General features: G+C 39.9%; 1 protein-coding gene across 1 annotated transcript in view; it reads left to right on the top strand.

The window, feature by feature from the left end:
- Positions 1–15,533, top strand: part of Fchsd2 (FCH and double SH3 domains 2) — a 171,319-nt gene that overhangs the window by 138,588 nt on the left and 17,198 nt on the right. The window contains exons 13-14 of the mRNA XM_028770576.1: positions 595–756; positions 13,837–13,971. Of these exons, the coding sequence (XP_028626409.1) occupies positions 595–756; positions 13,837–13,971 (297 nt within the window). The remainder of the gene's footprint in view (positions 1–594; positions 757–13,836; positions 13,972–15,533) is intronic.

Below are 15,533 nucleotides of genomic sequence, written 5' to 3'. Positions count from 1 at the left end.
TGCACCATATGCATCACATGTACCACATGCATCACATGTGCCACATGCACCACATGCATCACATGTACCACATACATCACATGTACCACATGCATCACATGTACCACATGTACCATATACATCACATGTACCACATGCACCATATGCATCACATGCACCACATGCACCACATGCATCACATGTACCACATACATCACATGTACCACATGCATCACATGTACCACATGTACCATATGCATCACATGTACCACATGCACCATGTGCACCACATGCACCACATGTACCATGTGCACCACATGTACCACATGCAACACATGCAACACATGCACCACATGCACCACATGTACCACATGCATCACCATGTGCCACATGCACCACATGCATCACATGCCCTGGACCTGCGTTCAATCTCCAACAACACCCAAATCAATAAGATACAAGTATGCCATTTGCCTTATATGCTTATGTTCATGTTCTCTCTTTTCTGTAGATGGAAAATTAATATGTAACAATTGCTGATAAATATGAAGATTGTTACTGTGTGAGGGGAAATTGCCTTGAGTTCCAACCTTGTCTGTTTTGCTTTTTTCTTAGATCATTAAATTGAAAGCTGAGGCCCGGCTGGAGCTACTAAAGCAGATCGGGGTTTCTGTAGACACGTGGTTAAAGAGTGCCATGAACCAAGTGATGGAGGAACTAGAAAATGAGCGGTGGGCCCGCCCTCCAGCCGTGACCAGCAATGGCACTCTACACTCGGTACAGTTTCTTTTCTTGGATATCATTGGCTGACTGACATTCACTGTTGTTTGCTCTGAGGCCAAACCTGATAAAACTTTAAAATAAAAATAGTGGGAGGTTGTTACCTTCAGTCTGTAACTTGATTTAAACTTAATACAGGAAAGAGAAGAGGGAGGAGAGAACAAGTGTGTTAGTGCTTTATTTTGTTTTTAATGCAGTAAAGAATACTTTGCCACTAATTGGGCCATTGGTGTCTATCTCCTAAACTTAGTATTCCATTTATAAGGTAAATATGCATCTTAGCTGAAAGCAGTAGAAGAGAAAAACTAATATTTCTATAGTTCTCAGAGATCTTCTCTAATGAAATGAACATTTAGAAAGTTGAAAAATGCCGGGCAGTGGTGGCACACGCCTTTAATCCCAGCACTTGGGAGGCAGAGGCAGGCGGATTTCTGAGTTCGAGGCCAGCCTGGTCTACAGAGTGAGTTCCAGGACAGCCAGGGCTACACAGAGAAACCCTGTCTTGAAAAACAAAAAACAAAAAAAAAGAAAGAAAGAGAGAAAGAAAGAAAGGAAGTAAGTTGAAAAATATCTTTTCAAATGTAGGGTCTGAGCTAGAGAAATACCTCAGTCAGTAAAGTGCTTATCATGCAAGCATGAGGACCTGAGTTCAAGCTGCAGCACCTGTGTATCATAGCCAGACTTGGTGATACATGCTTGTCATTCCTTCCATGCTGGGAAAGAAGAGGCTGAAGTTCCCTGGGGTTCACTAGCCAGCCAGTGTAGCAAGCCAAATTGGCACGTTCCTGGCCAACAAGAGACCTTGTCTCAAAAAGCAAGGTAGATGGTGCCTAAGGAATAATATCCAAGGCTCAGCTCTGGCCTCCACACACACATGAACACACGTGTACACACACATATACATAAAATACACAGGCTTAGTATAAAGGTGAATTCAGTTACAAGGGACAGAGCAAGAACCCAATGCAGGGAGGGTTTGACAGATAATAACCAGTACATAGCTTGTTTTCTTCCTTCAAGTCCAAGGTTCATCCTGCTTGTTTCTTGGTGGAATTTACCAATGTTTGTTTCTCTTTGTTTTCTTTTGTTTATCATCTTCCTGTGTGGAGTATAGTGTCCATGTCTTCTGACTCTGTTCCACACAGCAAAGTGCTATGGTACACAATAGATACTTAGTGTTTATTGGCAGGAAGAACTAAGTGGATGAATGGAAGGATGCAATAATAGTAAACAAAGCCAAGGTGGTTCCAGCTGCTAATGTTTGGGCTGTGCAGATGTTAGGCATCCTTGTTACATAAATTGGCCAGCATTTTAGGAACACTCCTGGAAGTTTCATCACATGTTTCACATAGTACTCTGGTTTTCTAATGGAAATACACTTATACATTTAAAAAGATTGTGTGGAGGTATACATTATAAGGGAAAACAACGTATTGGAGTTTTTAGCTGGGTGGTAGTGGCCTACACCTTTAATCTCAGCACACAAGAGGCAGAGGCAGTCAGATCTCTATGAGTATGAAGCCAAGCTGGTCTACAGAGGTAGTTCTAGTACAGCCAGGGCTACACAGGGAAACCCTGTCTCAGAAAAAAAGAGAGAGAAAAAGAAAGTTTTATTTAATTATTAGTGACCATCTGGCTTGTGGGGCTGGAAATCATACACATCATATACTTGACTTTGGGGATAGAAGAGCTTGTCCCATTGTCATAGGATCAGAGTTGCTCCATGTCATGGAATATCTTCCTATCAAATCCTTAAATTTCCTATCTACCTCAGATTGTTCTGCTCTATAGTTTATGGCAACAACAAGTTCCAAGTACAAGTTTCTTTGTGCTCTGTAGCAGCTTACTTCCAACCAGACAAAGTGACTGCTTGAGTTAGCACCTTTTTGGGGTGAATTTCGATGAGCAGGCATGTATAACCTCAATTTTTGCTTCATTCCTAGACATATCAAAGGTGAATGGGACTTGGTCTTTCTTCAGTGCTTAGCAGCTGGGAGAACTGGCAGACCTTTATAGATCTTAGGAGTTTATGACAGTATGTGACTAGGTCCCTGTGTGACAAACTCCAAGTCCTTTACATCAAATTCATCAGCAGACTTTGCAAAAGGTCACCAGTTTGTGGATTTCTTAGGAAATATTAGGCTAACAAACACTTAAGATCTCTAACCCTAGAATCTTTGATTCTGTGACATACTGTCAGAAAACATCAATGCCAGCTCAGGATATGTTTGCCCATAAAGAAATGCTGTCTGAAGCAGCCCTTGATGGACTTAAATAAGACCTAAATAGAAGCTATGCTTCTGAGTCTGGAGGAAGGAGGTAAATAAGATGTGCTTGGGGGCTTCTAGACTTAAGCTCATCAGGAATTGTCAGCCTCTGGGAAGCAGTCCTTTGCCATCTTTTTTAAAACTTATCTTTAATCCTTTTTTTTTTTTTTAACAATCCAATTGTTATCCCCCTCCTGGTCTGCCCTCCCACAGTTCCTTATCCCATTCCTCTTTCACCTGTCTCCAAAAAGATTTCCTGTCCCCACCCCATCACACCAGGCCTCCCCACTCCCTGGGTTCTCAAATCTCTCACTAAGGCCAGACCAGGCAGTCCTCTGCTGTATATGTGTCAGGAACCTCATATCAGCTGGTGAATGCTGCCTGGTTGGTGGCTCAGTATCTCAGAGATCTCAGGGATCCAGGTTAGTTGAGATTGCTGGTCCTCCTATGGGGTCGCTCTCCTATTCAACTTCTTCCAACTTTCCCTAATCCAGCCACAGGGGTCCCTGACTTTAGTCCATTGGTTGGGTGTAAGTATCTGCAGCTGTCTCAGTCAGCTGCTTGTTGGGTCTCTCAGAGGGCAGCCATACTGTGCTCCTATCTGTAAGCACACCATAGCATCAGTAATAGTGGCAGGCCTTAGAGCCTCCTGAGACGGATCTCAAGTAGGGCAGGTCACTGGACCTCCTTTCCCTCAGTCTCTTCTCCGTTTTTGTCCCTGCAGTTATTTTAGACAGGAACAATTCTGGGTCAGAGTTTTTGACTGTGGGATGGCAGCCCCATTCCTCCACTTGATGCCCTGTCTTTCTGCTGGAGGTGGACTCTCTTAAGTTCCCTCTTCCTACTGTTGGGCATTTCATCTAAGGTTCCCCTCCTTTAGGTCCTGAGAGTCTCTCACCTCCCAGGTGTCTGGTACATTCTAGAGGGTTCTCTCACCTCCAGAGGTTCCATATTTCTATTCATTCTGCTGGCCCTCGAGGCTTTGCTCCTGCCCTCCCCCCATACCTGATCATGTTCCCTTTTTCCCTCCCCCTCCCTTCTCTTACACATGTCCCTCCCTCCCTCTGCCCCTCATGATTGCTTTTTTCTCCTCCCAAGTGGAATTGAAGCATCCTTACTTGGGCCCTTCGGCTTGTTAACCATCATGAGTTCTGTGGATTGTATCCTAGGTATTCTGTACATTTTGGCTAATATCCACTTGTTAGTGAGTACGTACCATTCATGTTCTTTTGGGTCTGAGTTACATCACTCAGGATGGTATTTTCTAGTTGTATCCATTTGCCTGCAAAACTCGTGATGTCCTTGTTCTTAGTAGCTGAATAGTATTCCATTGTGTAAATGAACCACATTTTCTGTATCCATTCTTCTGTTGTAGGGCATCTGGGTTGTTTACATCTCTGGCTATCATAAATAAGGCCACTATGAACAGCCAGTCTTACAGAGCCTGTGTATTCCCTCTTTCAACTTAGAGGTTATATTTTATGGAAGATTTACCAGTTATGCTACTAAAGGAAATAATAGCTTAATGAGGCCCCGTATTTATTTAACCTTTTTTTAAGTAACATTGAAATAATTCAGAGAATTCTGTACCCCTTCAAACTGACAGCTAGCTGGCCAGGGAGCATGAGGCTAAAATACACATTCTGGCAACCAAATAGTTTCTTCCGTTGTTGATGCCAACAAAGCATTAGTCATCTGGGGATCATGATGGCTATCATAGACACTAACAATATAGCTAAAGAATGGCTCATGGGGCTGGGCGGTGGTGGCGCATGCCTTTAATCCCAGCACTTGGAAGCCAGAGGCAGGCAGATCTCTGAATTCGAGAGTTCAAGGCTAGCCTGGTCTACAGAGTGAGTTCCAGGACAGCCAGGGCTACACAGAGAAACATTGTCTCGGAAAAAAAAAAAAAAAAGTGTCCCATGGAAGATAAATGTTATTAAACTACATAGTCTGTCTTGGAGAACCATATTTACATAATTCTTCCTCCTGTCTCATGCTGTCATGTAAAATACAGAATGGGGTGAGGGAAAAATAAAGAGTCCCAGAATGTGTCAACACATTTAAAAGGAGAGTTGTGGAGGAAGGGGGAATGGTGGTGCTGCATGTCTTTGATTCCAGCCCTCAGGTGGCACATGCAGGTGAAACTCCTGAGTTCAAGGCCAGCCTCTAGCTCAGACTACATAGAGAGTTACAGGCCATCCAGGACTACATAATCAGACCTAATGTGAGAGAGGGGAAGAGGAATAATGAGAGATACTTAGTTGCTCAGTAACTGGAGCCTACATATAGCACCTGAGGATGGATTACTGCCAGCGACCTGGTGAGCCACTAAATCACTCTGTCTTTCCTTCCTCTTACTTTCTTGCCTTCTCTCACTTAAATCCATTCCCAGTTTATAACCTAACCTTTAAAATTATTTAAATATAATAAGGAATATTAATTTTGCATAATCTTTTCAGTCTTAACTTTTCTTGTCCCTGGTTAATCTTCATAATCATTCTTTTAGAGTCTCTGTAGTCATTTTATGTAACAGTTACATATATTCAATTGGTCATTCATATTCCTGGATTTTACATGGATTCAATAAGCCACAAATCTGAAAGTTGGGTTTTTATAATTGCATTAAAAACTTTTCTCTTAAGTGTATATATAACACAGCAGTTATTTCTACAGCATTCACAGTCTTATTAGATATGTATAGATTATATTTAAATACTATACCATTTTATATAAGGGACCTGAGTATCCCTGGAATTTGGTATCCACAAAGAATCCTGGAGTCAATCCTCTTTGAATACTAAGAAACAATTAAATTTTTTTTTTTCAGTTTTTGGGCTGAATCCCAGAGTGAGAGCAAACAGAATCTGTAGGCTTTTGTCTGAGATTTGGTTTATTTATATCCTTTCTAGTTTCCTTTTTCCTTAGTTTCTGATCATAACTGGCACTATTTTCAAGACTTCCCTCAACAGTTGCACTAAGGCAGTCTGACAGTCTGCTTTGTTGTGCAGACTCCCTAGGGATCTGACATTTGCAGAATTACATAAAAATAAATCCTGATCCAGTCATCTTGAAGACAGTGCTGAATAATGTGGCTGAAAGGCAAGGATGAATGTGCTTACCCTTTACTCTTCAGTGTGCCTCATAGTCCTTGCAGTGCAGTGGAATTTGTTTTTAAATTATGAGAACCTGTTTGTGGGCTTAAGCTAATCTAAAGTAAAAGTGTGAATTCCTAAAATGAAACAAATAGAAACTGTTAAAAGGCTATCCTTGCCCTCCCCCAAAAAATTCTTCAATTGCTTTTATATTTATAGTACTTTCAAAGGGGCTACAGGCTTTTTCATTGATCTAAGTTCTATGCTCTAAAAGCCTACACTTCTGGTGAAATTGTTATTTTAAATTCTAGTTATATCAGGTAAATTCACTGATTTATGTGTGCTTTCAGCCAGCCCTTCTCATGAGACCCTTTCCTGGGTGATAACTATGTCTATGTTAATATCTACAGATTGAGAGATCTTGTCTCGCCAGTAGCTAAGACCAAGAAGAGGGTGGGACTGAAAAATTTCACCACTCAGAGAAGTGTAACCAGCCATAATACACTACTAACCCCACTAATAGGCATATAGACAGAGGAAAGTGCTTGCCACCAAGCTTGGTGACCTCAGTTTGATACCTGGGACTCTAGCTCCAGGAAAATCTGACACTTCTGACCTCTGAACACCCACATTTATGTTCATATGCCCCCCCAAACACACACACATATAATAAAATAATAAAAATAAATCTTTTTTTTAAATCACTGTAGTTACTAGTGGGGATGTTTATTGTATTCTTTGCAACACTAAGAGAGATACTGCTAATGTTTGTTATCATATTCTTTAAAAATTAGTGCCGGGCGATGGTGGCGCACGCCTTTAATCCCAGCACTTGGGAGGCAGAGGCAGGTGGATTTCTGAGTTCGAGGCCAGCCTGGTCTATCGAGTGAGTTCCAGGACAGCCAGGGCTATACAGAGAAACCCTGTCTCGAAAAACCAAAAAAAAAAAAAAAAAAAAAGTAAGGAAAATGGCTGCTATGTGATCTCACCACAGAAATGTGTGGTCAAGTACAGTGTGTATATACGCCTGAAATCACTAGAATATCCAACAAAAAAGAAAATGAGCTAGATATAGTAGTATGCATAATCTCAGCTACTTAAGAGGCTAAGAGAGAAGGAGGAGTTTTAGTCTGTCTAGCCTGGGCAGCTAAGACAAAATGAAGTAAAAGGGTAGTAATTTTTTTTTAAAATAATGAAATAGTATGTTATTGTTACCAACTTTATGTGTAATGAGAGTCTTTAGGAAATTACTAATTCACATTTGTAAAAACATGTTTTTTCATTTTGTTTGTTTTTGGATACATGGTTTCTTTATATAGCCTTAGCTATCCTGGAAATAGCCCTGTAGACCAGTCTGACCTCAAACTCACAAAAATCCTTCTGCCTCTGTGATTAAAAGCATGCTCCACCACCGCCTAGCTAAAATGTAATGTTTTATCCACTTTGATTTCTATGAAATATGAATATTAGTTTCTTCTTTTTAAAAGTGTGCTGGAAATGTAGCTGGGTTGTTAGAGCCTTTTGCTTAACATGCATTAGCTCCTGGGTTCAGTCCTCAGCACCACCTAAACCAGATGTGAGGACATACCCTATAATCCCAATACTTGGCAGATAGGGGCAAGAGAATCAGAAGTTCTAGGTCATTCTCAGCTACATAGTAAATTTGGGGCCAACCTGGGCTACATGAGACCCTGTCTCAAAAATAATTAAAATAGTGATAATGCTATAAAGTTCCTGTGATAGTTTCTTACCCGTGAAACATGTCAAAGAATACTCACCTCACCCTCAAGATGAGCATTTTCCTCTAGTTTTATCAGCTAAGCTTAAATTGTTCCGAAAAGAAAAGAGTGGGGCTCAAGTGTACATTTGTACATTATCTGTGTGAGAAGAATTAGTTAATAAGCATAGTTACTCTGATTGTATTTACTGATGGGCTGATGGGACTTGGGAGACTAAGTCTCTTATAGCTAGTGAGGAGAGATGACCTTTGAACCCAGAGGTGTCTGCCTCTGCAGCCCTCAGACCACCTGCCCTTGCTCTGTGGGGTTTCTCTGTGTTCTTCTAAACTTTGACATTTCACTTACTGTGTAAGTTTTTTTCAATCATCATTGGATGTTTTATTTCTAGTCCCATTAGTGGTTGTTAAATCTTTGTGTGCTGTGTGACCAGTTGACATTAAAATTCCCAAGCTTTTGATATTTTAACAGTCTTATTAAAGGTTGAAAACATACATTCAACTTCATGTTTAATGTACAGATTCTGATATGTTTTGACATATGTGTACACCAGTGGAAGAATTGGAGTTATGATAATAAATGTATTTATTACTCTCACAAACTTTCCTCATTCTCTGTTCATTTTCTGTTCCTCAGTTAACCACTGAACTTTCTGAGCATTAGGTTACTGTGTTTTCTGGAATTTAAAAAGAATCTTATTATCTCTTGTGTGAACTTTGAAAACTCAGTGTGATGATTTTGAGGATCAGACATGTTGTATGTTGACTGTTTATTTTCAGTGTTGAACAATAGTGTGTTGTATAGCTGTAGATGTTTGCTATCCTTTTCCCATTGATGGACATTTGGGTTGTTCTGGACTATTACTGTAATATTGTAAGTCTTGAATTTGAGTAGGATATGTACTACCAACTTACGATTTTGAATAGGCTGTACAGTGGGTATATAGTTAATGTTCTGAGAAACTAACTCTGGTGACACAGGTCTGTAATTTATCTACTTGCAGGGCTGAGGCAGGAAGATTACAAGTTAAGATCTGGAATAGCCAATAAGCTCAAGGCCAGCCTGGACAATTTATTGAAACCCTGCCTCAAAATTAAAAGTGTAAAAAATGCTGGGAAAAGGCTGACTTTCTGAGACAGGATCTCCATTTATAGCCCTTACTGGCTGGCCTAGAACTCACTATGTAAACTAGGCTGACCTTGACTGTTCTTCCTTCCTCTGCCAGGTTTGCAGATTATCCCCACTGAAGCTGTTCTCCTTTGATTAGACTTTGATAATTTGATTTGGTGTTTGTTAAAGTTGTTAAAAAAAAATTGTTCTATCCAAATCACCAAAGTTACAGGCATGAAGTTGTTTATATACTCTAGATTATTCTAGAGTATCTAGAGCGTTTGTACTGGTGTAATTACCACTCGTTCCTGTATGGTTTTGTCTCCTCTTATTTTTTTTTTCTGATCATTCTGATCTAATGGAGGTTCATCAAATAGAGGGCTCTCCCTAATGAGCAAACTTTTAGTTTCATTGGCTTTTTTTTTCTGTTGTTTTCCTGATTTATTAATCTATGTTTAGATTTTAATTATTTCCTTTCTCTCATCTAGTTTGGATTTAATTTGCTCCTTTTTTTTTTTTTCAGGTAAAAGCTGGGGATATTGATTTTAGACTTTTTTCCCTTTCTTGTGATAATTGTTCCTGCTACATACACCTTTTGGTTCTTTGCTGAGACTTCTTTTGTGACCCAGTGTGTGATATATAAAGAGTGTACATTCTGCTGCTTTTGAGTGCTATGTTCTACAAATGCAGTTACATCTAGTTGGCTGATGGCACTGCCTGAGTCTTTCATATTCTTACTGCTCTGTGAGCCCCACCTGATGTGCTATGACTTAGGGAAAATGAGTCATTTCTCAAACCTGTATGAGTTTTAGAGATAAGTTTCTCTAAACCTTCTAGATGGTTCTGTTTCTAGTTCAGCTACTCTGTTCATACACATATACTACTCAGCCGAAGACTTCTGGCCTCTGCTAATTTCTCAAGATCTCTTTCTGCTCTCCTTGTTACTGCAGTCTGAACTGTAGCCACCTTGGCCTTCATGAGCTCCCTGTTCCACTCAATTTGGAGGGCACATTGTCCTTAGCCTGGAAATTTTTTCTGAGAATAAGTTGAGCAAATTGTTTCCATTTCCCAGACACTGCTGTCTTTCATTGTTTGGTGGCCTATGTCTTGAAAACTTTCATATATTTTGACCATATTTTTTGTGTCATTTCATTTATTTATTTATTCGATTTAGGACATGCCATGTTGATGAAATAGAGGCCAAAGGACAACTTGCAGGGGTCTTCAGTTCATCCCTTCCACCATGAGGATCCCAGAGATGAAATTGAGTTCATCAAGCTTGGTGGCAAGCACCCTCACCCGTGGAGCCATTTTACAGGCCCACAACCAATTTTTAAAATTGTTTCTGGCATGAAATTCAAGTCTGGTTCCATCTTGCTTTGATCAGAAGTCTATATATTATCTACTTAGACAGTGCTTGGAGTAAGGTTCTCTGCTCTGCAGTCACTTCTCTATCCGAGTAGAGTTCAGAGGTTCTGCTAATCAATTTTCAGCAAGTAGCTTCTTTCATCTGTGTTGAGTGTCAGCAAATTCTTCATCTAATTTTCTGTGCTTCATAAAACCAGCAAAAGATAACAATATACTAAGTACCTCTCATCTGCCAAGTGAATGTTCAGGGTTTAAAATGCATTACCTCCTTCAATCCTTATGATAGCCATGTGAAAAAAGAATTTGTCTTCATTAGAAAAAATAGTTGTCTTCATAAGAGAGTTGAGTCACTAAAGTTTAGAAACCAGGTGACTTGCCCAGAGTCATGTACAGCAAGTAGGTGATACAGTCAGTATTCATATCCAACCCTTCAGTCACTGCTTCCTGTCTGAGAGCGCCCCAAAGCTGAACGTGCCAAGTACCAGAAGATAGCTGATACAGAAACTCCCACAGGGTTCTTACTGCCCTTGCAGGAAGAGTAAGCTTTTTACAACATTTAAAAAAGGAAAATGTAAGTATGGCTAAGAATTGTTTTGATTGAAGAAAGAAAGGTTGAGAGTGTAGACCTTAAGATAAGAGTAAGGAAGAGTGGGGTTTTAGATAGGCTGGGTCAAGAAACCATGAGAACAATGAAGAGGGAAAAGGAAGAGATTAGTCTAAGATACAGCGCTTTAAAAATCCACCACACAAAGCATCTGACAATTGCCCCTGTTGTCACTAAAGCTGTAGTCCTTTCCGTGAGAATCAAACATGAACTAAAAACAGAGGAGGTAAAAGGAATGTTTAGTATCAGTCCATGCTGGCAAGAGAAAGTGGTCTGGACTGATTCCCAGTACCAAAGCACAGTACATGTTAACATTCCATATGTATTTTTGGAAACTTGTTCTACTCATTTTTATAAATGTCTGAGTGTTTTGTGTAATACAGTAAAATGTCTGTACCTTTCCCTAGAGTATAAAAGACAGGTCTTCTGAATATATAAAATATGTTTAAGGGACCAGAGAAATGACTAAGTGGTTAAGAATGTTTGTCCTGGCCAGGCAGTGGTGGCACATGCCTTTAATCCCAGCACTTGGGAGGCAGAGGCAGGTGGATTTCTGAGTTGAAGGCCAGCCTGGTCTACAGAGTGCGTTCCAGGACAGCCAGGGCTACACAGAGAAACCCTGTCTCAAAACCAAAAAAAAAAAGAATGTTTGTCCTGCTCTTACAGAGGACCCATTTCCCAGCACCACAACAGGCAGCTAGCGTCTACCTATAACTCAATGCCTCTGGTCTCTGCATACACACACACACACACACTTAAAAATAAAATACATGTTTAAAAAAAAGAAAAGTTTCACTGGTCATGGTGACCTTACCTGTAATCTGAGTATTCAAAAGGAAGAAGCAAAGAATTCTAAGTTGAGACCAGCCTGAGATACTTGCATTTCAGTCCAGTCTGGGATATATAGTGATACTCTGTCTGAAACAAACAACCAAATGAAAACTGTAAAACTCTGTACCTAGTAAACAATAACTCTTGTGAGCCACCTTCAGTCCCAACAAATGCTGTGCTGCTATGACTTTGGCTGCTCTTCACACTCCTTAGAAATGGAGTTGGTGTTTATCTTTTCATAATGGCTTACTTTACTTAGCATAATGTCTTTAAAGTACATCCATGTAGTAGCATGTGTAAGCGAGCATTCCTTCCTTTTTAAGACTGAGTAATATTCCATTATCTGTGTGTATTCCTGTTCCTCTATTAGTGGAACTTTGGCCGTTGTAGCATTGCTACTGTGAACATTAGTTTGTAAATATCTTTTGCTTTCATTTTTTTTTAGGTGTATACCCAGGAAAATTTTATATACTTCTATGTTTAATTTATTAAGGAAACATCCCATTTTTCACAGCAGATGTGCCATTTACAGTCCCACTACAGTGTATAAGGTTCTATCATTGCTATATCCTTAGCAATACATGCTCTTTTTTTCCTTGTTAATAAAGACACTAGTGAATATAGAGTAGTATCTCACTGGGGTGGGTTTTCATTGGTTGTTTCTTGTTCTATGTTTGTTTTGGGGGTTGTGTTTTGATTGATTGATTGATTGATTGTTACAGGGGTTCATGTAGCCCAGACTGGCCTAAACTCAACCATATAGCCAAGGATACTACTCCTGCCTTTGCCTCCAACGTGCTGAGATTATATCCATGTACTACCAAGTGTCTACCTGTAGCTTAGACTGAAATCACACTTAAAGCAGTTCTCCTGACTCAGCCTCCTGAGTGCTGGTATTACAGACATGATCCATCATTGACTTCATTGTAGGGGTCAATGGGTCTCTTGTAGCTCATGCTGGCTTCAGACTTGCTATGCGGTCAAAGATGACCTTGAATTTCTGATCTTCTTGCTTCTGTTTCCTGAGTGCTGAAATTTCATGCATGCACCACCACCACACCTGGCTTTGGGGATGTAGAGGGTGGAACCCAGGTCTGAATGCATACTGGCCAAGTACTCTTATAAACTGGGCTGCATCTCTAGCTCCTTCATTGTGGTTCTGGTAATATCTTTCAGTAACAGAGCACTTTATCATATTAAATTCTGCTATTGGTCATGATTTAAGCTGTGTGTTGAGCAGTATATTTTCTAAAAACAATGTATAAAGCATTTCTACTTGCCATAGTTATAAGACTGTTTCCGCACATTCTTTGTAATATATAGCAATCTTCAATATTTCCTCATGTTAGTGATTAAAGACGTTAAGAGGACTTTGTTTGTCAGCATTTAACAGCAAAATGTTAAAGGATACTGATAAATTACTTCTTGTAGATTTGAGGTTTATTTGTGACAGGGTCTCATTTAGCCCAGAATCCACTACCTAGCTAAAGCCAGCCTTGAATTTCAACCTCCACTTCCCAAATGCTTGAATTACAAGTGTGCATCACTGAAGTGTTTTACTTTATTAGTGTGTGTGTGTGCGTGTGTGTGTGTGTGTGTGTGTGTGTGTGTGTGTGTGTGTGTTTGTATACCATGGTGTGCCCTTGGAAGTTGGCTTTTGACTTCCACCATGGGATTTGCCAGTGGAACTCAGGTCATCAAGGTTGGCATGGCAAGTACTTTTACAAAACCACTAGCCTCACAGTCTGATGTTTTACTTTTTTTTTTAAAGACACAGTCTACTATGTAGCCCCCAAATAATCTGAAACTTTGTAGACCATTCTGGCCATAAATTCACAAAGATTCACCCGCCTCTGCCTCCTGTGTGTTGGGATTAAAGGCATGTATACTATACCCAATACAACATTTTACTGTTGATTTTTAAAATTCTCTAGTCTTTTATAATATGTGAGTTTGAATAGATAAACTAATATTTTGAAACAATCCAATTTCAATTTTTTGTTTGTTTGTTTTCTACCATTTTCATGAAAAAAGCAAAGTAGCCAATGGCTTCTAATTTTTCCTAGCTTAATGCAGATGCTGAAAGAGAAGAAGGAGAAGAGTTTGAAGACAACATGGATGTTTTTGATGACAGCAGCTCCAGCCCTTCTGGCACCTTAAGAAATTATCCACTCACCTGCAAAGTTGTTTATTCCTATAAGGTTTGTATCTCCTCCATATCTCGTTGATAGTAAATGGTGGCAACTCTGAGGAGTCATGGAACTGTATCTGCTTACACTATGCTGGCTAGCATAAAGCTGCCATCTGTTGATATCAACAGGACGTGATAATGAAATATTGAGTCTCTGCCGTCAGACTTTTCTGCTTAAAACCCTGTCCTTGCTGCTCTGAGCTACCTAACCATACACTGGGTCTCTGTTAATCTGGTTTTTAGGGTGGTTGTTTGTTTTCATGTATCATAAGAACAGTATGAGTATTTACTGTGAAGACTAAGTAACACTTCCATAGCAAAACACTGAGCATAGTACCTACATCCCATAAACTTTCAGTTCATAACCCAACTTGGCATAGATCCTCTATTAAGAAGCCCCTCAAGATTAAGGCCAGAGGAAAAATGTCTTATAGAGCAGTTGTAGGAAAAAATCCAGTACAGTAGCCAGTGGCTACAGTTCAAACTCCAGGAACATCCAGCTCCTGCCCCAGGAACATCTTTGTACTGTCACGTCTTCTGCCCAGAACTATTTCCTCAAGTCTCAGCTGCCTACTTCTCTCCTTGGAGCTCAGCTCAAAAAGCACCTCTCTTGCAGGAGAGATGGCTCAGCAGCTAAAGCTCTTTTTTTGCCCTTACAAAAGACACAAGTTCAGTTCCCAGCATCCACAAATGGCAGTCCACAAACACTTGTAAGTCCCACTCCTGACCTCTGGCCTCTAAGGGCCACTTACACCCACACAATTGAAATAAATCATCTTTAAAAAAAAACCACTTTTTCCTTTAAAAAAGAAAAAAGTACCTCCTTAAGTCACTTCTGAAAGTGTAATTTGACCCGTTGCCCTCTGTCACATATTCTGAACAATCATGCATTACTTAACAATGGTTATACATTCTGAAGAATGCAGCATTAAGTGATTTCAGTGGTGTGCATACTTCCACAGCCGAATAGTAAAGCCACTACTCACTGAGATGTCTGCTCTGTATGCTCCTCAGGCCATAACAAACAAAGCAAATGATACTAAATCTCTGGAGTTAGCTCTGTGGTAAAGGTTTCGTTTTAAGTAGGAGGTGTATATCCTCATACATCACGAAGCACCTGTGATGATCCTTGGCCACAGTAAACTATCGAAGAGTGAGAAAATGAGTGATGCAAGGGAGGCATGAGCAAACGAGTCCTCTGACCCCCACTGTAATAAAGCACAGTAGAAGAGGATAGTGCCAAAGATGACAGGGGACAGTATAGAAAGAAACTTCAACTGTTGTACACTGATACCCCAGCTCACTGCTGTGTGCTGAAAGTTGGCCCCATCTACTACTCAAGAGCAGTCATTCCTGGGCTTTTTTGAGTTTGATATCCATTTGTTAAACTCATAATAGTCTTGTTCCCTAAAGGGTTAGGGCTTTTACCAATGTAACTTGTTTCAGTAATCTTCTGAAAATTTGGAATCATCTTCTAAGACACTTGGAAAGGTCTTTTAAAGTATAAAGCTAAAGCTCAAAGTATTTCCTGATGTTACTTCTTTTTTTTTTTTTTTTTTTTTTTTTTTTTTT

This window comes from Grammomys surdaster, unplaced genomic scaffold (genome assembly GCF_004785775.1).
Source record: "Grammomys surdaster isolate TR1022 unplaced genomic scaffold, NIH_TR_1.0 203, whole genome shotgun sequence".
NCBI classification, from domain to species: Eukaryota; Metazoa; Chordata; class Mammalia; order Rodentia; family Muridae; genus Grammomys; species Grammomys surdaster.
This window is presented reverse-complemented; position numbering and strand designations above follow the sequence as displayed.